The sequence below is a fragment of the Scyliorhinus canicula genome, chromosome 17 (assembly GCF_902713615.1).
Source record: "Scyliorhinus canicula chromosome 17, sScyCan1.1, whole genome shotgun sequence".
NCBI lineage: Eukaryota > Metazoa > Chordata > Chondrichthyes > Carcharhiniformes > Scyliorhinidae > Scyliorhinus > Scyliorhinus canicula.
Window position 1 is genome coordinate 35,588,405 of NC_052162.1, and position 21,901 is coordinate 35,610,305.

General features: G+C 45.7%; 1 protein-coding gene across 9 annotated transcripts in view; it reads left to right on the forward strand.

Annotated features, from left to right (window-relative positions):
* The window catches only part of stag2b (stromal antigen 2b), a 246,641-nt gene that overhangs the window by 125,286 nt on the left and 99,454 nt on the right, over positions 1 to 21,901 (forward strand). For all 9 annotated transcript variants that reach the window (XM_038774985.1, XM_038774992.1, XM_038774990.1 and 6 more), the window contains 3 exons: positions 3,110 to 3,186; positions 9,364 to 9,568; positions 12,969 to 13,120. In XM_038774985.1, the coding sequence (XP_038630913.1) occupies positions 3,110 to 3,186; positions 9,364 to 9,568; positions 12,969 to 13,120 (434 nt within the window). The remainder of the gene's footprint in view (positions 1 to 3,109; positions 3,187 to 9,363; positions 9,569 to 12,968; positions 13,121 to 21,901) is intronic.

Here is a 21,901-nt window from a genome sequence, read left to right on the forward strand (position 1 = left end):
CCATTCCCCCCAATTTCTATCACTAAGCTAGTCCCACTTCCCCGCATTTGACCCATATCCCGCTGTACCTACCTTGCCCATATAAGTGTCGAACTGTTTTTTAAAGGAAAAAATTGGCCTGTGGCATCCCGTTACACATCTGTGTGAAGAAATTTCCTCTCTCTCTCTTTTGTATCTCTCACCGTAAACCTATGCCCTCTAGTTCTCAACTCCTCTACCTTTGGGCAAAGATGTTGACTTCTACCTTATCTATGTCCCTCATTATTTTATAGACTTCTGTAAGATCACCCCTAAGCCTCCAACGCTCCAAGGAAAAAAATCCCAGCCTATCCAGCCTCTCCTTGTAGCTCGGACCATCGGGTCCTGGTAGCATCCTTGTAAATCTCTTCTGCACTCTTTCTCGTTCAACAATATCCTTCCTATAATAGGGTGGCCAGAATTGAACACCGTATTCCATGTATGGCCTTGCTAATGTCTTGTGCAACTTCAACAAGATGTCCCAACTCCTGTATTCAGTATTCTGACCAATAAAACCTAGCATGCTGAATGTGTTCTTCACCACCCTGTCCAACTGCGAATCCACCTTCAAGGAGCTATGAACCTGTACCCCTAGATCTCTTTGTTCTGTGACTCTCCCCAACTCCCTACCATTAACTGAGTAGGCCCTGCCCTGATTTGATCTACCAAAATGCATCACCTCAGATTTATTAAAATTAAACTCCCATCTGCCAATCATCGGCCCACTGGCCCAATTGGTCAAGATCCTGTTGCAATCTTATGTAACCACTTCACTATCCACTATGCTACCAATCTTGGTGTCATCTGCAAACTTACTAACCATACCTCCTACATTCTCGTCCAAATCATTAATATTACTAACAAATAACAGTAGACCCAGCACCGATCCCTGAGGCACACTGCTGGTCGCAGGTCTGCAGTTTGAAAAACCACCCTTTGGCTTCGGTTGCCAAGCCAATTTTGTATCCAATTGGCTACCTCACCCTGGATTCCGTGAGATTTAACCTTTCGCAACAGCCTAGCATGCGGTTCCTTGTCAAAGGCCTTGCTGAAGTCCATGTAAACAAGGTCGATTGCACTGCTCTCATCTACCTTTTTGGTTACCCCTTCAAAAGCTCAATCAAATTGGTGAGACATGACTTTCCTCTTACAAAGCCATGCTGACTTTACCTAATTATCCCTTGCCTGTCTAAATGCCTGTAGATCCTGTACCTCAGAATACCTTCTAACAATTTACCCACTACAGAAGTAAGGCTAACTGGTCTGTAGTTCCCAGGCTTATCCCTACTGCCCTTCTTAAACAAGGGCACAACATTTGCTACCCTCCAATCTTCAGGCACCTCTCCTGTGGCTATTGATGATTCAAATATCTCAGCAAAGGGGCCGGCAATTTCCTCCCTAGCCTCCCACAACGTCCTGGGATACATTTCATCAGGTCCCGGGGATTTATGTATCTTGATGCACTTTAATACCTCCAGCACTTCCATCTCTGTAATATGTACACTCCTCAAGACATCATTTTTTATTTCCCCAATTTCCTTAACATTCGTGCCTTTCTCAACAGTAAACACTGACTAGAAATATGCATTTAGGACCTCCCCCATCCCTTGTAGATCTGCACATAGATAACCTTGTTTATCCTGAAGAGGCCCTACCCTCTCCCTCGTCACTCTTTTACCTTTTTATGTATCTGTAAAAGCTCCTTGGCTTTTCCTTTGCCTTATCTGCCAAGACAATGTCATGTCCCATTTTTTGTCCTCCTGATTTCTCGCTTAACTCTACTCTGACAAGCCCTATACGCTTCAAGGGATCCATTTGATCCCAGCTGCCAATGCATGTCATATGCCTCCTCCTCCTTTTTGATCATGGCCTCAATATCCCGAGTCATCCAGGCTCCTTCTACGAGCCTGACCCTTCACTCTAAGAGGAATGTGCTCACCTTGAACCCTATTTAACACCTCTTTCAAAGATTCACACTTACCAGCTGTCCCCTTGCCTGCAAATGGGCACCCCCAATCAACTTTTGAAAGTTACAAGGGCAGCACGGTAATGCCATGGTTAGCGGCGCCGAGGCCCCATGTTCGATCCCGGCTCTGGGTCACTGTCCCCGTGGAGTTTGCACATTCTCCCCGTGTTTGTGTGGGTTTCGCCCCCACAATCCAAAGGTGTGCAGTGTAGGTTGATTGCCATGCTAACATTGCCCCTTAATTGGAAAAAATGAATTGGGTACTCTAAATTTATATTTTTAAAAAAACTTTTGAAAGCTCCCGCCTAATACCCTTGAAAATGACCTTGCTCCAATTTAAAATTTTAACTTTTGGGCAGAACTGCTACTCTCCATAGTTATCTTAAAACTAATTGAATTATGGTCACTGGTCTCAAAGTGATCCCACTGCCCTTGAATTTAAGCCAAACTGATTAAATTCATACTTGAATCTGGTTTGATGTTGGTGCAACAGCCTAAACAGATATAGATGAATAGCAAACCTCTTTGTACTATTACTCTATGGGAAAAATTGTGGGGTCTTAGTGCATACACGTAGCTTCTGCATTTGTTCTCTACCTGACTGCACTCAGCAAGAAAATATTTGTTTGATCTAAAGTGCTTGAGAACATGAAGAATGTTGAGTAATTATTTAATTGTAACTTTTATTTTGTCTCTTTTACTATTTTACTATTAGGGGCAGCGCGGTAGCATGGTGGTTAGCATAAATGCTTCACAGCTCCAGGGTCCCAGGTTCGATTCCCGGCTGGGTCACTGTCTGTGCGGAGTCTGCACGTCCTCCCCGTGTGTGCGTGGGTTTCCTCCGGGTTCTCCGGTTTCCTCCCACAGTCGAAAGATGTGCGGGTTAGGTGGATTGGCCATGCTAAATTGCCCGTAGTGTCCTAAAAAGTAAGGTTAAGGGGGGGGGGGGGGGGTTGTTGGGTTACGGGTATAGGGTGGATACGTGGGTTTGAGTAAGGTGATCATTGCTCGGCACAATATCGAGGGCCGAAGGGCCTGTTCTGTGCTGTACTGTTCTATGTTCTATGTTATTCTTTGTTTTTCTTTGTTTTTCTTGCATTCATTCGTCGTGTTCTTGTTTTGTAGGTGTTGTAACTGCTGAGATGTTCCGTCATATGCAAAATTCTGAGATAATTCGCAAGATGACAGAGGAATTTGATGAGGTAATTTCAAACCAAATAATTTTGAAAAACCAAATACTGGGAACAATATATAAGTGAAGGAAACAGAGCATGGCAGGCAATATCTGCGGACAAAGAAACACGGTTAAAGTTTCAGGTCCTTCACTTTATTTAAAAAAAAAAAAATTTTATTCAGATTTTTGTCAAAAACATAATTTTTGCATAACCATACGCAACAATTAACAGAGCAAAGAGAAAAAAAAAAAAATGTTAACCGTATGTACAAAGAAAGGAACAATCTCCGGGGGGGGGGGGGGCGGGGGGGGGGAAGAGATGCTGCAGCTGACCTTTACAACTCTCCTAGAAAGTCGAGGAACGGCTGCCACCTCCGAGAGAACCCTGCCATGGACCCTCTGAAGGCAAACTTTATTTTCTTGAGACTGACCCAAGTCTCCACACTTGGGGCTTTGAGTCCCTCCACATTAAAGGGATCCGTCTCCGGGCTATCAGGGAGGCAAAGGCCAATGTGTCGGCCTCTTTCGCTTACCTCGCACATTTATTCTCAACCCCAAAAAGCTTGCTCATCGTGGTTGCCGTAATGTGTGCCCGGTGGACCACCTTAAACTGGATGAAGCTAAGCCTGGCACATGATGAGGAGGAATTGACCCTGTTTAGGGCGTCAGCCCGCAGGCCTGCATCTGGCTGCCCACTTAGCTCCTCCTCATTTGCCCTAAAGCTCCTCCACTGGGGCTTCCTCTGCCTCCTGAAGTTCCCGGTAAATGTCCGAAACCTTCCCCTCCCTTCCCCAGGTGCCGAAGACCACCCTATCCTGTATCCTGCGTGGGGGTAGTAGCAGGAATGATACCACCTGCTTTTTCAGAAAGGTGCGTACCTGAAGGTATCTGAAAGCGTTTCCAGGGGGCAAGCTGAATTTCTCCTCTAGCGTTTTCAGGCTGGGGAAGGTCCCGTCTGTGAACAGGTCCCCCATCCTTTTAATGCCTGCCCTGTACCAGCTTTGAAACCCTCCGTCGATTCTGCCCGGGACAAATCTGTGATTGTTGCGTATCGGGGTCCAGACTGGGGCTCCCTCCACCCCCCTGTGCCTCTCCACTGACCCCAGATCTTTAATGCCGCCACCACCACCGGACTAGAGTGGTAGCGGGCCGGTTAGAACGGCGGAGGTGCCGTTACAAGTGCCCCTAGGCTGGTACCTTTACATGAGGCCGCCTCACGTCGACCCCTCCCCCAATACACATTTCCTAATCATGGCTATGTTAGCTGCCCAATAGTAGCTGCAAAAGTTCTAGGTACAGTCTCTTTACTCGCGGGGTCTTATTTGCCCATACGAATCCCGAGATGATCTTGTTCACCTGCTTAGAGAAGGACTTGGGGATGAAGATGGGAAGGCATTAGAAGACGAACAGAAATCTGGGGAGGACCGTCATCTTAACGGTCTGCATCCTCCCCGCTAGAGATAGCGAGAGCATGTAGCAGGTTTTGAAGTCCTCCATCTGCTCCACCAGCCGAGATGATTAAGCTTGTGGAGGGCATCTCACTTTCAAGCCACCTGTATCCCTAGGTACCGAAAGCTCTTCTCGACCAATTTCAGTGGAAGCTCTCCCAGTCCCTTTTACTGCTCCCTAACTTGAATCACGAATATCTCGCTTTTCTTCTCGTTTAGTTTGTACCCCGCGAAATTGCCAAAGTCCCTCAGAATCTGCATGACCTCCCCCATCCCCTCTAGTGGACCGTAATATACAGGAGCAGATCATCCGCATAAAGCGAGACCCGATTGGCCGTGCCCAATTATGTATTTGGAAGTTTAAGTCAATCCAATTATCAATTTTGTATTTTGAGTATTTATAATAGTCCTTACACACTTGTAATGTATTTAGAAAAGGCAGTCTGCTGGGCTTTGTTACTGTCCCAGTTGATGGTATAATTGGATAGCAAAATCGAAGAATAGAACCAATTTAAATCAATTGTGGAGGATCAGAGTCACAGGACTGCTAATTAGTTTTAACAACCAGGAAAAAAATCATTTATTCAACATGAGAAGATGCTAGCGTCCCCCCGTCCTGACCGTTTTTTGAAGGTGGCATCAAGAATGGCCGGTGGGAATTTGTGGTTGCCTCAGATGGGGACATCTCAGTTAGACTGAAATGCCGCCTCATTTGATTCCATGTCTTCATTGTCGCTACCACCATGGGCACGGGAGCACTGCCGTGGCGAGGGACCGGAGGCAGGAGGACTCCTCCAACCTCACCCATAACATGCTGGGTTCACGTATCCATCCCCTCCACCTCACAGCTGTAGCTGCCCAATGTAGATTCCGCAGGGCCAAACCGCCCATATTTTCCTCCTTTGCAGTGTCGATTTAGGGATCCTTGGGTTCTTAAAACCCCTCCACCACACACACACGCGCACACACACACGCACACACACACGTGCCATGACAATTTTGTCTATCTTATGGAACAAGGCCTTGGGGATGACGATCGGTACGGATCTAAGCAGGAAGAGAAACATCGGCAGATATTGATCGTCGGCACCTCCCTGCCAGGGAAAGCTGGAGTGCATCCCATCTCCGCCAGACTGGTCAGATTGCACTTGTGGATCCGTGTCCAGTCATGAGCTATCTGGATGCCCAGGTAGCAGAATTTGTTTTGGGCTAGTTTGAATGGTAGTCCCTCCAGCTCTGCCCGTCCCCCTTTCGTGTTCACCGGGAATGCCCCGCTCTTGCCCAGGTTGAGTTTGTCGCCTGAGGAGGCTCCAAAATCTTTCTGGACCTGCATGGTTGCTTTCAGGCCATTCTGAGAGTCTGAGACATGGAGAAACAGGCCATCTGCATAGAGTGAAACTCTGTGCCTCTTTGCATGCCCTTCCATCTTTTCGCGTCTCGCAGAACGATGGCCAGAGATTCAACTGCAAGGTTCAACAGGGGCAGTGGGCATCCTGCCTTGTGCCACTGTGCAGTTGAAAATATTCAGAGCGAGTGGTGCTGGTCCGAATGCTCGCTTTGGGGGCGTTGTACAGGAGTTTCACCCACGAGGTGAACCCTGCTCCTAGCCCAAACTGCTCCAGTACCGCAAAGAGGTATTTTCACTCTACTCTGTCGAATGCCTTTTCTGTGTCCAGGGAGACGACCACTGCTGGTGTTCTCTCCCTGGATGGGGTCATAATTTGATTTAGCAGCTGCCTGATGTTCTCAGTTAGCTGTCTACCCGTAACAAAGCCCGTCTGGTCCTCTGTGACCGTGTCCGCTAAGCAGTTATCCAGTCTCTTGGTCAGGACATTCGCGAGTATCTTTGCGTCTACGTTGAGCAGCGAAATTGGTCTGTATGATCTGTATTCCATTGGGTCTTTGTCTTTTTGGGTATCAGCGATATCGAGGCCTGTGTTAGCTTAGGAGGCAGGATGTCCCTCGCTAGCGAGTCTGCAAACATATCCCTAAGGTGTGGGGCCAGGGCTGGTGCAATTTTTAGAGGTCTGCTGGGAACCTGTCGGGTTTAAGCAGCTTCTCCGCCTGCATGGAGCTGGTGCTCTCCATTATCTCTCCCAGTCCTATTGGTGCTTCCAGTTCCCCCTCCTATCGTCCCCCACAACTGACGTGTCCAGTCCCCCGAGGAACCATTTAATCTCTGCATCCATGTTGGGGGGCTTGGCGGTGTACAGCCCTGGGTAGAAGGTCTTGAACCCTCGGTTGACTTTTTGCTCGGTTACCAGTCTACCTCGGTATTCTTCATTTGGGTTATCTCTCTCGTGGCTGCCTGTTTTCTTAGCTGGTGAGCCAGTAGGCGGCCAGCCTTTTCTCAGTGTTCATAGAAGGTCCCCCATGTCTGGCGGAGTTGGTGCACTCCTTTCCTGGTAGATTTGTAGTTTTTTCCTCTCCACCAAAAGTTCTCCAGGTGGGGCCTCTGATTACTTTCGTCGACCTCCAGAATGGAGTCGATCAATTGTTGCTTGGCTTCCCTCTCTTCCCTGTCTCCACGTGCCTTGCAGGCTATAATCTCTCCCCTAATCACAGCCTTCAGTGCCTCCCAGAAGGTGGAAGGTGAGACTTCCCTGTCCTGGTTATTAGTAACGTACTTGCCCATGGCCTGTGATGTTTTCTAGCAGACCATGTCGGTTAAGAGGTCCATGTCCAGCCTCCATGTAGGGCACAGTCGGAGAACACAATCGCGGAGTATTCAGCCGTCACTATTCCTGGAAACACCGATTTTCCTACTGCAACAAAGTCTATCTTTGAGTATGTTTTGTGCACCGGCGAAAAGAATGAGAATTCCTTCTCACCGGGATGTGGAAACCGCCATGGGTCCACTGCCAATGTCCGGGATTTCTGCCATGGTCTTCTTTATAAAGTGTTGTCCTAGTTGGGAGCGTACACATGGTGCCCTGTCCAGGATACCGCTGACCATGATGTACATTCCCCCTTGGTCCGTAACCATCTTTGTCACTGTAAACCTCGTCCTCCTACTAATCCATATGATTACTTTCCTAGCCCTCGCCCCGTGACATGAGTTATATGTCTGTTCCACTCAGCTCTTTCTTAACCGCAGTCGGTCCTTCTCCCTCAGGTGTGTCTCCTGCAGGAAGATTATTTTGGCTTTCAGACTTCTTAAGTGGGTGAAGACTCTGGATCTTTTCACTGGGCCGTTAAGTCCCAGACATTCCAGGTGATGATCCCAGTGGGGGTTTTTGCCCCCTCGCTCCTGCAGGATCAACGTACCTGGTGGATGTGCCCATGCACTCCAGGATTTCCCTTTGTTCGGGGGCCATCCAAAACGGCCACGGTCACTGTTTTCGCCACGAGGCCATGCTCCTGCACTCTGGAGTTTCCCTTTGTCCAGGGGGTACCCAACATGGCTGCCAACTCTGTGTACTCCACGTGTGTGCGCCCCTGCACGCTGGAGTCTCCCTTTGTCCAGTGACCCTCCAAAGTGGCTGCTTGCGGTGCCATCTTGTTTCTTCAGCCTGCCCCATACCTGCCGAAGCCAATCCAAAAGCCAACTCTTTTTCCCCCCGTCCTATGTGTCCCCCACACCTGCCCCGGCCAGGCGCTCCCTCTCTGCCAGGAGGTGCGCCTCGGCCCCCTGGCTGTCTGTCTTCCCGTGCTAGCTATCCCAGCTAATGTGGTGGCTCCCCTACCGAGGCTGGTCTAGCCCCTAGCTTATGCCCGCTGACTGCCCGCTTTCCCTGTTTATATCCTCACCTGCGTTTCCCTGCCCTCGCCCTCTCATGTGACCCACTCTTTTTGATCAGAGCGAGGCAGCACAGACCCGTGCAAACATGATAACTATCCAATGAGCCTCTATTTCTTTAATAATCCTCCTCTGATCAGCCCTCATTGTTGCCTTGCTTGTCCCAAGTCTAGGCCATTGGTCCGCATGAATTTGTTTGCTTCCCGCAAGGATATTGAAATAGTGCTTTGTTCTGGTACGTGACCCAGAGCCTGGCTGGGAGCAGCATACCAAATCGCAACCTGTTCTTGAACAGGGCTGACTTCGCTTGGTTCAACGCAACCCTGCGTTTTGCCAGATCTACCCCATGTCCTGGTAAAATTCGGATTTTGTGCCCTTCCCATGTCCTCGCCTGCCTTGCCCACAGCAGGATCCTCTCATGATCCTGATATTGGTGCAGCTTCATGATCGCTCTCGGCTGCTTCCCTGGCTTGTCACCCCTGTTGGCTAATGCTCGGGTCGAACGTCTCCCTCTCTCCTGGGTAGCCGGGGCCCCTCGCCTCGTGGGTACACCGGCTCATTTGCTGCAGCTCGTGGCCCTTTCCGCAGCTTCTGATGTCCCTTTGACCCCTTGAGCCCCCGTTCGCCTGCATTTTTGTGTGGTTGCTTTCTTTTATCTATTGAGGTTAATTTTCCTTCAGATTTTCCGGCATAATTTGCCTAAAAGTGCCTATTTCGTTCTGGTCTGGAGGAGAACCACCTGATGTGCACCTGTTCAGCACATCACCATGACCAGAAGTTCCTGACCCCGAATTCTGACATTTCAGACAAATGCTTTAGGTTTTGTGATTTACTGCCAGATGGAGGCACCACCTGTATTCTTCACAAAATGCACAGAACTGGCTCTATATTTGCCTGTTTGGATCATGATTATTTTGAAAAAAGTCATCCGCATTACTGTACTTTTTAATTGCCTTGGAATTAAATTTGGAACCCAAATTTTCTTGAACCAATTTTTATCTACTTTTTTATATTTTAGGACAGCGGTGATTACCCTCTTACGATGCCTGGTCCACAGTGGAAGAAATTCAAGTCCAGTTTCTGTGAATTTATTTCTGTGCTCGTACGGCAGTGTCAATACAGTATCATTTATGATGAATACATGATGGACACGGTTATCTCCCTGTTAACTGGGTTGTCAGATTCCCAGGTTAGAGCATTCAGACACACCAGCACATTGGCAGGTAAGATATCCACTTGTCAAAATACAGAAGGTTGTTTTCTTGAGGATGTGTATTTTTTTTTCCCATTTTGAATCTATATTTAAAATAACCCTCTGGATTGCATTTCCTCAGTGTAGAAATGTTTAATATTAAACAGTGGTCTGTGCAACATAACTTGTAAGTGTTCTTTGTGTGTAATGTTATGTTCTTTTCCCTTTGCGTACGTGAAAATGTCAACAAAAGGAAATCCTTGGTTCACTGTTTTACGTAGCTATTAGTGTCTACCTGTGTTTAGTATTCGTTGAGCATGTTGCTGGTGTCTTGATTGAGTACTTTGAGTCATGGGACTGCAGTTTATTTAATAAGGGCATAAACTTGCCACCCAATAAAATTTGTTTTTGCTGGAAAGTGCTTTTATGACATTGAAAAACAAAATATGACAAACAACGGAGTCCAAGGATATCTGGGTGGGAGAAAAGTGGAGTTGAGGCATTCTGATCAGCCATCATCTCATGGGCGACACGTTGGCACAGTGGTTAGTGCTGCTGCCTCAAATATCCAGGGACCGGCAGGAGCACCTGAGGGAGAGGGTGGGGGCGAAAGGATGAGAGTGGCCCTTTCACCCTCCGCCCTTTCGACTCCGCTGGCGACATTGACCCCTGCTTGCGCCCCTGCCCCTCTGACTTTTTTTTATAAATGTTTTTTATTGAGTTTTTGAACCAAATATATTTACCGTTATGTACACAAAATATATACATAGAAGAGAAGGGAACACGCACAAAAAACAAAACACAACAACAGAAAGAAAAGTTAGAATAAAATAACTGGTAGGGTATTATGCGCCAGCTCAACAGCAGCAGCTCTGTACAATTGACAATGTTGTTTTTAGCACCTAAGTAGGCCTCTGTTTTGTGTGTGTGTGTGTGTGTACGTTGTTGGGGGGGGGGGGGGGGGGGGGGGGGGTTTACTGGGGAGGTACGTATACATTTGGATGCCTGGAGATGCCAAGTTTGTTATTGTTTCCTGTGCCCTCCTTCCGGCTGTCATTCCCTTGCCTCCCTCTTACCTTTCTGGTTCCCCTCTATTGTTCCCTGTGTTCTCCCCCCCTCTCCTCCTGTGACGCATTTTTTCTCTCTCGGGTTTAGCTGCTATCCTCCCCCCTTCCCGTCCCCTGATTCTTGGCTACCTGGCTATTCTTCTGCTTGTTCGTTGGCCACAAACAGGTCCCGGAACAATTGGGTGAATGGCTCCCACGTTCTGTGGACCCATGGATGGCGAATTTGATTTTCTCCATTTGGAGAGATTCTGAGAACTGGTGCTGCCGACCACGAGACGAACAGGATTCTACGGTGGGCGATCAGGGAGGCAAAGGCAAGGGCGCCCGTCCTCCTCCCTAGGAATACATCTGGTTGGTCTGATACCCCGAAGATCGCCACTTTCTGGCATGGCTCCACCCTCATCCCCACCACTTTGGGCATTGACTCGAAGAAGGCTGTCCAGTACCCTGCAAGTCTGGGGCAAGACCAGAACATGTGGGTGTGGTTGGCTGAGCCTCCTTGGCACCGTTCACATCTATCCTCCACTTCTGGCAAGAACCTCCTCATACGAGTTCTTGTTAAGTGGGCTCTATGTACCACTTTTAGTTGCGTCAAGCTGAGCCTTGTGCACGTGGAGGTGCAGTTGACCCTATGCAGTGCTTCGTTCCAGAGTCCCCATCCTATTTCAATCCCCAGGTCTTCCTCCCATTTCTTTCTTGTTGCGTCCAGTCGGGTGTCGGCCCTTTCTACCAGTCGGTCATACATGACGCTACAGTTCCCTTTAACTAGGGTGCTTGCATCCAGTAACTCTTCCAGTGATGTCCGTCGTGGCGGTTGTTGGATACATCCTTGTCTCCTTTCGTGGGAAGCTTTTGAGTTGCAGGTACCTTAGCTCATTCCCCCTGGCTAGCTGGAATTTCTCTATCAGTTCATCCATTGTTGCGATCCTGCCGTCCGTGTATAGGTCCCTGACTGTCAGCGTCTCTCCGTCCTGTCCCCACTTTTTAAAGGTGGCGTCAGTCAGCGCTGGTGTGAGCTGATGGTTGTTGCAGATGGAAACTTTGTCCGAATGGTCAAGCCAAATTGCTGCCGTAGTTGGTTCCAGGACTGGAGGGTGGCTATCACCACCGGGCTGCTGGAGTGTTTTTTGGGTGGGAAAGGGAGTGCCGCCATGGCGAAGGCCCGGAGGGAGGGTCCCTTGCAGGAGGCCTCTTCCGCGTGAACCCACTCGGCTTCTGGCTCCATGATCCATCCCCTTATTTGTTCGGCCGTCGCCGCCCAGTGGTATAATTGTAGGTTTGGGAGGACTAGTCCCCCCCCCCCTGGATTTTGTTTTTTGTAAGACCATCTTTTGGATCCGAGCACCCCCCCCAATACGAACGCCATGATTAGTTTGTCTAGTGCTTTGAAAAAGACGAGGGAGAGTGGGAGTGTGTTCCTTCTTTGCAGTTTCTTTTTTACTTCCTCTGTCAGACTGGTGAGGTTCCATTAGTGGACCTCTTTCAAGTCATGGGCTATTTGGATCCCCAGGTAGCGGAATTTGTGTCGGGCTTCTTTAAACGGCAGTCCCGTCAGTGCTGCCCCCTGTACTTGTGGGTGTACCGGGAAGATCTCACTTTTACTCATGTTGAGTTTGTAGCCCGAGAAGGCGTCAAACTCAGGAGTGCGATGATTCCGTCCATGCTGCTTTGTGGGTCGGAAATGTAGAGGAGCAGGTCATCTGCATAGAGTGAGACTTTGTGCTCTCTGCCGCCTCATTGGATCCCCTCCAGCTTCTTGCTGCTCTGAGAGCAATTGCTAATGGCTCGATCGCTAGAGCAAACAACAGCGGGGACAGTGAGCATCCTTGTTTGGTGCCCCTGTGCAGCTGGAAGTATCGGGAGTTGGTGTTGTTGGTCCATACGCTCGCCATGGGAGCGTTGTATTGGAGTTTTACCCAGAAGGTGAACCCTGTTCCAAGCCCGAATCGCTCCAGTACCTCTGAGGTATTTCCATTCGACCCTGTCGAAGGCCTTTTCTGCATCTAGGGAGACGATCACCTCTGGTGTTCTGTCCCCGGATGGGGTCCTCATCTGACTTGAGATTTAATTTCCCACATTTCAATTGATAGCCTCACTTGGAGCAAAACCTATAATGTTGAAAACATCAGCATATTCATCAGCCACTGCTTGAGTGACAACTTGATTGAAGTATTCTTGCAATGCTGATGTTTTACTATTGGTGGCGTTGAAGAGTCCATGTGAGAATAGGAAAACAAAACTACTTTATTAATATTCTATTTTCAGCAATGCAAGTTGCGTTTCAATTGCAGTTAAAATTGAATTCTTTCGTATTTATGTATGTAAATATTAAACTGACCAATCATATCTGTCTTGCCTTTGTAGCTATGAAGCTGATGACAGCACTAGTAAATGTGGCATTGAATTTAAGTATTAACATGGACAACACTCAACGGCAATATGAAACTGAACGGAATAAAATAATTGGCAAAAGGGCCAATGACCGGTTGGAGCTCCTTTTGCAGAAGAGAAAAGAGGTCAGTGAAATATCTATGTAGCATCTTGGGTAAATGCCTTGAGGACATGCAAGATTTTTTTTGTTGCGATCAATAGCAAGTTGGGGATTTTTAAAGAGATTTCTTTCATCAATATTTTCTGTTTTTCTGCCAGTTTGTGTTAGTTTTGTGGTTTTTATTCTTGGTTGGTATTTCATTCAACCATTCATTCCCTCCACTACGACACATGGTGGCAACAGTGTGCACCATCTACAAGTTGCACTGCAGTAAATCACCAAGGCTTTTACGGCAGCACCTTCAGACCAGCGGCCTCTACCATCTGGAAAGTCGAGGGCAGAAGATGTGTGGGGAAAACCACAACGTGGAAGTACCCCTCCAAGCCCCACACAATCCTGACTTGGAACTATATCAGTGTTCTGAAGACCGTAAGACATAGGAGCAGGATTAGGCCATTCGGCCCATCGGGTCTGCTCCACGATTCAATCATGGCTGCTATGTTTCTCCTGCCTTTTCTACATAGCCCCTAATCCCCCTATTCATCAAGAACCTATCCATCTCTGTCTTTAAGACACTCAGTGATTTGCCCGCCACAGCCTTCTGCGACGAAGAGTTCCAGAGACTCACCACCCTCTGGCTGAAGAAATTCCTCCTCATCTCTGTTTTGAAGGATCGTCACTTTAGTCTGAGGCTATCCCCTTGGATTCTAGCTTGTCCTACCCGTGGAAACATCCTCTATACGTCCACTCTATCCAGGCCTCTCAATAACCTACAGGTTTCAATACGATCTCACCGTATCCTTCTAAACCCCAACGCGTGCAGAACCAGAGTGCTCAACCGCTCCTCGTATGACCAGCTCTTCATTCCAGAGATTGTTCTTGTGAACCTCCAAGACCAGCACACCTTGCCTCAGACAAGGGGCCCAAAATTGCTCACAATAGTCCAAATGGGATCTGTCTAGAGCCATATACAGCCTGATGTCATGTGAGAGTACCTTTAAGAAATTAGTATTTATAAATATCTGTAGTGAGTACCTTTAAGAAAAGGGTGTTTGCTACTGCAATGATGTCAGAGTGTTGGAGCTGAAGCCAGGCCAAGCAGGTGTACTGCTGTTCTCTCTGCCATCAGAAGACTATCTCTTGATCATTTGGTGAATTCAGAATTATAAACGATTTCAGTAGTGACTTTAAACTGATGTGCTTCTGATAAAGGTTTTGTTTTTAAGTCATATGGATGTTAAAAAGGAAAGGTTAAAGGTTTACTTTGTGTTATAGTCTTTGGGGGTTGTATTTGAATTGATGGTTGCTAAGATGTTCACTATGTTTCAAAAAGGTGAACTTGAGTTCATAGAATAAACATTGTTTTGCTTTAAAAAATACTTTTCCATTTCTGCTGTACCACACCTGTAGAGTGGGTCGCATGCTCCCCTATTAAAAGTTGTGGGTCAAGTGAACTCCATGATACACTTTGGGGTTCTCTAAACCCTGGCCCATAACAAATTGGGGGCTCAAGGGGGATAAAAGTCTATCTATATTGGCTTACTGAACTTAAAGACAGTGAGGGGTGAGCATATTGTGGTTGCTTTTCAGATGTCGTATTTTAGTTTTAAGTGGGGAGTGTGTTGTGGACAATGGCTCTTTTTGAGGCTCAGAAGTTTTTGAGGGTAGAGACAGTCACACACAGTACCTTATGGATAGAGACTAAAAGCATTCTGTTAGATTTGGCAAAAACATTGCAGTTAACATTATCTGACAAAATGCAAAAAGATGAGGTAATTATGGCGGTGGCTAAGCATTTAAAGTTACCTGAGATACAATTTGACTCATGGGAAATAGCAAAAATTCAGTTGCAAATTTATCAAATGGAACATGAGAAAGAATTAAAGCAGTTTGAGTACGAAAGAGAGATCTGATGGGAGATAATAAGGAGCGTGTACCTCAGATTAAAAAAGAAATCCCAGAGGGCGGAAAAGAAATGAAAAGTTTCAAATGTTTTCACTGTAATAAACTAGGCCATGTAAAGTCAGTGTTGGTGGTTGAAGAAAAGCACTGGGAAGGCTGATGTGGTAAAATAGGATAAGACAGTGGGGTTTGTTAAAAAGGTAAAGGAAAGCCCAAATGAAATGAAGAAGGTGCAAAAGATTGTACAGTCTGATCAAGAGGTGATTGATAAGAAGGTGCCAGATCTCTTTAAAAAATTTACTTGTGTGGGTAAAGTTTACTCGTGTATCAGGAGGAGTCGGTGAAGAAGTCAAAATTTTAAGAGATACGGGAGCTAGTCAATCTTTAATGGTAAGAGATGAGGAGTTATGTAGTTTAGGAAGAAAAGGTGGTAATATATGGAATTCAAGGTGAGAGGAGTTGTGTTCCATGATATAAAGTAAGTTGGAAAGTCTAGTGAAGAGTGATGAAGTGGTAGTATGAGTAATAGAGAAAATATCTTGACCAGGAATACAGTTTATCTTGGGTAATAATATAGCTGGATTGCAGGTGGGAGTGATGCCTACTGTGGTTAATAAGCCAGTGGAAAATCTGACAACTGAAGTGTTGAAGGACGAACATCCTGGGATTTTTCCGGATTGTGTAGTAACAAGGTTGCAAAGTCACAGGTTAAGACAAGAGGAGGAATCAAAGAGTGAAGATGACGTTAAAGGGCAATTGTCGCAAAGGATTTTTGATCAGATGGTTGAAAAAGAACAGGAGCAGCTGGAGGATGAGGCGGATATTTTTAGTTCAGGAAAATTGGCGGAGTTACAACAAAAAGATATAGAACTAAAACGGATGTATCAGAAAGCATACATGGAAGAGGAATCTGAATGTATACCAGAGTGTTATTACCGTAAAAGTGATGCCTTGATGAGAAAATGGAGACCTTTACATATGCAGGCGGATGAAAAGTGGGCAGAAGTTCATCAAGTAGTATTGTCGGTAGGGTATAGAAAGGAGGTGTTGCGATTTGCGCATGAGGTACCAGTGGGAGGTCATTTGGGAATAAGGAAAACCCAAGCTAAAATACATAAACATTTTTATTGGCCTGGACTACATAAAGATGTAGTTAAATTTTATCAATCATGTCACACATGTCAAGTGATAGGGAAACCTCCTGCAGTGATAAAACCAGCACCCTTAATACCCATTCCAGCATTTGAGGAACATTTTACAAGGGTCCTAATTGACTGCGTAGGACCGTTTCCTAAAATAAAAAGTGGGAATCAATATCTTTTGACGATAATGGATGTGTCTACTAGGTTTCCAGAGGCCATTTCAGTACGTAATATTATAGCTTAAAAGATTGTGGAGGAGTTACTCAAATTCTTTACTAGATATGGACTACCCGCAAAAATACAATCGGATCAAGGATCGAATTTTACCTCCAGGTTATTCAAAGAAATTATGGATAGCTTAGGAATAAAACAATATAAATCAACTGCGTACCATCTAGAATCGCAAGGAGCGCTAGAAAGGTGGCATCAGACATTAAAGACATTATTGTCATGATTATCCAGAGGATTGGGATAAAGGAATTCCATACGTACTGTTTGCAATTAGGGATGCTCCGAATGAGTCAACCAAATTCAGTCCTTTTGAGCTAATTTTTGGTTATGAGGACCACTTAAATTGATGCAGGAAAAATTGGTGAGTGAGAAATCAGAAATTACGTTTTTGGATTACGTGTCAAATTTTAGGGAACGATTAAATAGAGCAGGTGAATTGGCTGGACAACATTTGAAAGTTGCATAAAATGTGATGAAACGGTTCGCGGACAAGAAATCCAAAGTTTGTAGTTTTGCCATTGGAGATAAAGTTTTAGTGTTGTTACCAGTGGTAGGTGAACCTTTAAAAGCAAGGTTTTGTGGACCATATCAGATTGAAAGGAAAATAAGTGAGGTGAATTATGTGGCAAAAACACCAGATAGAAGGACGACTCACCGAGTGTACCATGTGAATATGCTTAAAAGGTATTTTGAAAGGGAAGGAGAGCAAAAGGAGGAGATTTTAATGATTCTAAGTCAAAGTGACGACCACATCCAGATGACTGAATTTGACATACCTCCAATTAAATTGGAAAACGAGGATATTCTTAAAATTTGGGATAAATTGTTGAGTTACCTTCCACAGGAAAAACGGACTAACCTGAAAGAGTTGTTGATCTCACATGGCAAGTTCGTGGCGATAAATTGGGAAGTACTAAAATGGCTATACATGATGTAGATGTGGGAAATGCTGTTCAAATCAAGCAACATCCATACCGACGTAACCCTTTAAAATTGGCACGGGTTAACAAAGAGATTGAGAGTATGTTTTAAAATGGCACAATTGAATTGGGTTGCAGCCAATGGAGCTCACCCATAGTGATGGTACCTAAACCAGACGGTACCCAAAGGTTGTGTGTGGACTATAGAAAGGTTAATGCAGTTAGAAGAACAGACTCTTATCCTATCCTATGTTTGGAGGATTGCATTGAGAAAGTAGGACAATCAGCTTTTATTTCCAAACTGGATTTACTTATAGGTTACTGGCAGGTAGCTTTATCCGAAAGGGCGAAGGAGATTTCAGCTTTTGTGACTCCAGATGGTATATACCAATTCAAAGTTATGCCATTTGGCATGAAAAACGCCCCAGTCACATTTCAACGGTTAACTACCAAAGTCGTTTCAGGATTACCCAATTGTGCTGTATACATCGACGATCTGGTAATTTTCAGCCAGACATGGAAAGAATTAAAAACATCTGATGGACTTACTCGATAGACTTCAGGAGGTGGGTATGGTGATAAACCTAGCCAAAAGTGAATTTGGAAAAGCCCAAGTCACTTTCCTTGGCCATGCAATTGGACAGGGTTGAATGGTCACACGGGATGTGAAACCAACAGTTATTGAGGTGTTTCTGATACCCTCGACGAAGGGAAATAATGCGAGTTCTTGGCATGAGTGGATTTGATCGAACATTTATGCAAAGGTTTTGTAGCGTGATTGCTCCACTGATGGACTTGCTGAAGAAACGTCGAAAATTTCAGTATAAAGTAGACTTTCAACAGGCACTTGACTGCCTGAAAGCTGTGATAACCAATGCTCATGTGTTGGAGAATTACAAGGGACTCTGATCAGATTGAAGATTAAAAAGGAAAGCTTAAAGGTTGACTTAGTGTTGTAGTCTTTGAGGGTTGTATTTTAATTGATGGTTGCTAAGATGTTCACTGTCTGTTTCAAAAAGGTTTACTTGAGTTCATAGAATAAACATTGTTTTTTAAAAAATACTTTTCGATTTCTGCTGTACCACTCCTGAAGAGTGGCCGTGTGCTGCCCATACCAGAATCTATTGAAAGTTGTGGGTCAGGTGAATTCCATGATACACTTTGGGGTTCTCTAAAGCCTGGCCCATACCACTGATAAGTACATGCCTGCTCTTGTATTCTCGCCCTCTCGACATGAATGCTAACGTTACATTTGCCATCCTAACTACCGAGTGAACCTACACCTTAACCTTAAGAGAATCTTGAACTGGGACTCCTAAATCCCTTTGTGCTTCTGATTTTCTCAACCGTTTACCATTTAGAAAATAGTCTGTCTCCATTCTTCCTACCAAAGTGCATAACCTCACACTTTTCCACATTTGTATTTCATCGGCCACTTCTTGCCCACTTTCCCAGCCTGTCCAAGTCCTTCTGCAGCCCCACTGCTTCCTCGGTGCTACCAATCCCTCTGCATATCTTTGTATCGTCTGCAAACCTAGCAACAGTGCCCTTGGTTCCTTCTTCCAATGTTTATTGTGAAAAGTTGTGGTCCCAACACCGACCCCTGAGGCACAGTACTAGTCACCGGCAGCCATCTTGAAAAGGACCCTTGGCCTTCCACCAGTCAGCCAATCTTCTGTCCATACCGCTTTTTTACCCTTAACACCATGGGCTCTTAACTTATTTCACAGCCTCCAAAACGGCACATTGTCAACGACCTTCTGGGAACCTCAATAGATCGCATCCACTGGTGCTGCTTTGTCTAACTTCCTTGTTAACCTCAAAGAATTTTAGCGGATTTGTCAGACATGCTGACTCAGTCCTATTTTCTCATGCACTTCCAAGTACTCAGCAATTTCATCTTTAATAATGGTCTCTCAAATCTTACCAATGACCAAAGTCAGGTTAACCGACCTATAATTTCCCATGTTCTGCCGCCCTCCCTTCTTTAAACAGAGTGTTACATTAGCTATTTTCAGTCCTCTATGACCTTCCGGGCCTCCAGTGATTCCTGAAAGATTGTTATCTCCTTTAGACCCCTGAGGTCCAAATAATTTATCCACCTTCAGACCTTTCAGTTTCTCCAGAAACCTTCTCCTTAGTGATGGCCACTACACTCACCTCTGCCCCTTTACTCTTCTGAAGTTCTGGTATCCCACTGGTGTCTTCCACCGTGAAGACTGATGCAAAATAACTATTCAGTTCCTCTGCTATTTCTTTGTTTCCTATTACTACTTCTCCGCACTCGTTTTCCAGTAGTCTAATGTCTATTCTTGCCTCTCTTGCCTATTACATATTGAAAAAAAACTCTTTCACATTATCAGCTATCTTACACTCATACTTCATCTTCTCCCCTCTTATTGCTTTTTTAGGTTTCCTTTGCCTGCTTTTGAAGGCTTCTCAATTCTCTGGCTTCCCACTCATCCTCACCACCTTGTAGCTTTTTCTTTTGCTTTTATGCTGTCCTTGATTTCCCTCATCAGCCATGGATGCCGTGCCCTCCCGTTAGCATATTTCTTCCTCCTTGGGATGAATTTCTGTTGTGCCTCCCGAAAACCTGCCAATGCAGTTAAACTGTCTTCCCTGCATGGCTCCCCTTCCAATCAATGGGCAGCATGGTAGCACAATGGTTAATACAATTGTTTCACAGCTCCAGGGTCCCTTGTTCGATTCCCGGCTTGGGTCACTGTCTGCTCGCTCTCCCTGTGTGTGCGTGGGTTTCCTCCGGGTGCTCTGAATTCGTCCCACAATCCAAAGATGTGCAGGTTAGGTGGATTGGCCATGATAAATTGTCCTTCGTGTCCAAAAATGGATAGGTGGGGTTACTGGGATGGGATGGGCTTTAAGTGGGGTGCTGTTTCCAAGGGCCGGTGCAGACTCGATGGGCCAAAGGGCCTCCTTCTCCACTGTAAATTCTATGAACTCTGGCCAGCTCCTCCCCCAATGAACTCTGGCCTGCTCCTCCCTCATATCTTTGTAGTTACCTTTTATTCTATTGTAATACCGTGACATCTCATTCCAGCTGCTCCATCTCAAACTGCAAGATAAATTCCATCATGTTATGGTCACTGATCCCTGAGGGTTCCTTTACCTTAAGTTTCCTCATCAAGTCTGCCTGATTACACATCATGAAATCCAAAATTGTTAGGGGCCTCACGGTAGCATGGGGGGGCCTCACGGTAGCATGGTGGTTAGCATCAATGCTTCACAGCTCCAGGGTCCCAGGTTCGATTCCCGGCTGGGTCACTGTCTGTGTGGAGTTTGCACGTCCTCCCCGTGTGTGCGTGGGTTTCCTCCGGGTGCTCCGGTTTCCTCCCACAGTCCAAAGATGTGCGGGTTAGGTGGATTGGCCATGCTAAATTGTCCGTAGTGTAAGGTTAATGGGGGGATTGTTGGGTTACGGGTATACAGGTTACGTGGGTTTAAGTAGGGTGATCATTGCTCGGCACAACATCGAGGGCCGAAGGGCCTGTTCTGTGCTGTACTGTTCTATGTCTATGTCTATGTCTGTTCCCTAGTGGGCTCTGTTACAAACTGCTCCAAAGAACCATCTCTTGGACATTCCACAAATTCCTTTTCTTGGGATCCACTACCAACCTGATTTTCTCAGTCCACCTGCATGTTGAAGTCCCCATGTTTATTGTAATATTGCCTTTCTTATATGCGTTTTCTATGTCCTGATTTATTTTCTGCCCCACATCCTGACTACTGTGCATAACTCCCATCAGCCTTTGTCCCTTTGCGTTTCCTCAACTCTACCCACACAGATTCTCATTGATTTAATTTAATTCCTTATCAACAATGCAACCTTGCCTCCTATGCCCATCTGCCTGTCCTTTCGATCGGCACACATCTTTGGGTATTTAAATCTCAACCCTAATCCCCTTGCAGTCACTGGGTTAGAATCCTGCAATTCCCTTCCCGTTCTTAGAGAGGGACTGCAGCTCTTCAAGAAGGCAGCTGACGAGCACCTTCTCGAGGGCAATGAAGGAAGATCAATAAAAACTGGCCGAGCCAGCCATGTCCACACACATGGAAGAATTTTTAAAGAATTCCTAAGAGGTGAAGTGAATGATTCCTCGTAGCCTGTGTCATAGTGGACAAATCTGTTCGGAAACAAAAAGAAAGTCCTTGTGATTGAGCCATATAAATTAATAAATAGATTTTAAAGTTAGAACTATGAACCAGTTACATAAAAAAATCAGTGCAGTTAACTTCTGGGTTTCATAAAAAACTGGCTGAAATGTTAAATGATTTGTTCTACCCTGGTAATCAATAATTGCACCATGATAGTAAATTAAATAATTTGGCACATTTTTCATCCACTGTCAAAGAGGCAGTTATGTTGCAGCATTATGTTAGATGATTCTGCTATGCATTTTAAAAGTGTCTATTATGCAAGAAATTTGCGTAGAATCTTTTAATGTTAGGAAGTGAATGTTCCTAGGTTTATTTCAAGAAACAGTGCTTTGCCTGCATAGATCCATTTACATGGAAAACTTTGCAGCTGCACTTTGAAAGTTTGCAGTGTAACAAGGAGTTGCCAACAGAGCATCACTGGGTGCAGGTCTG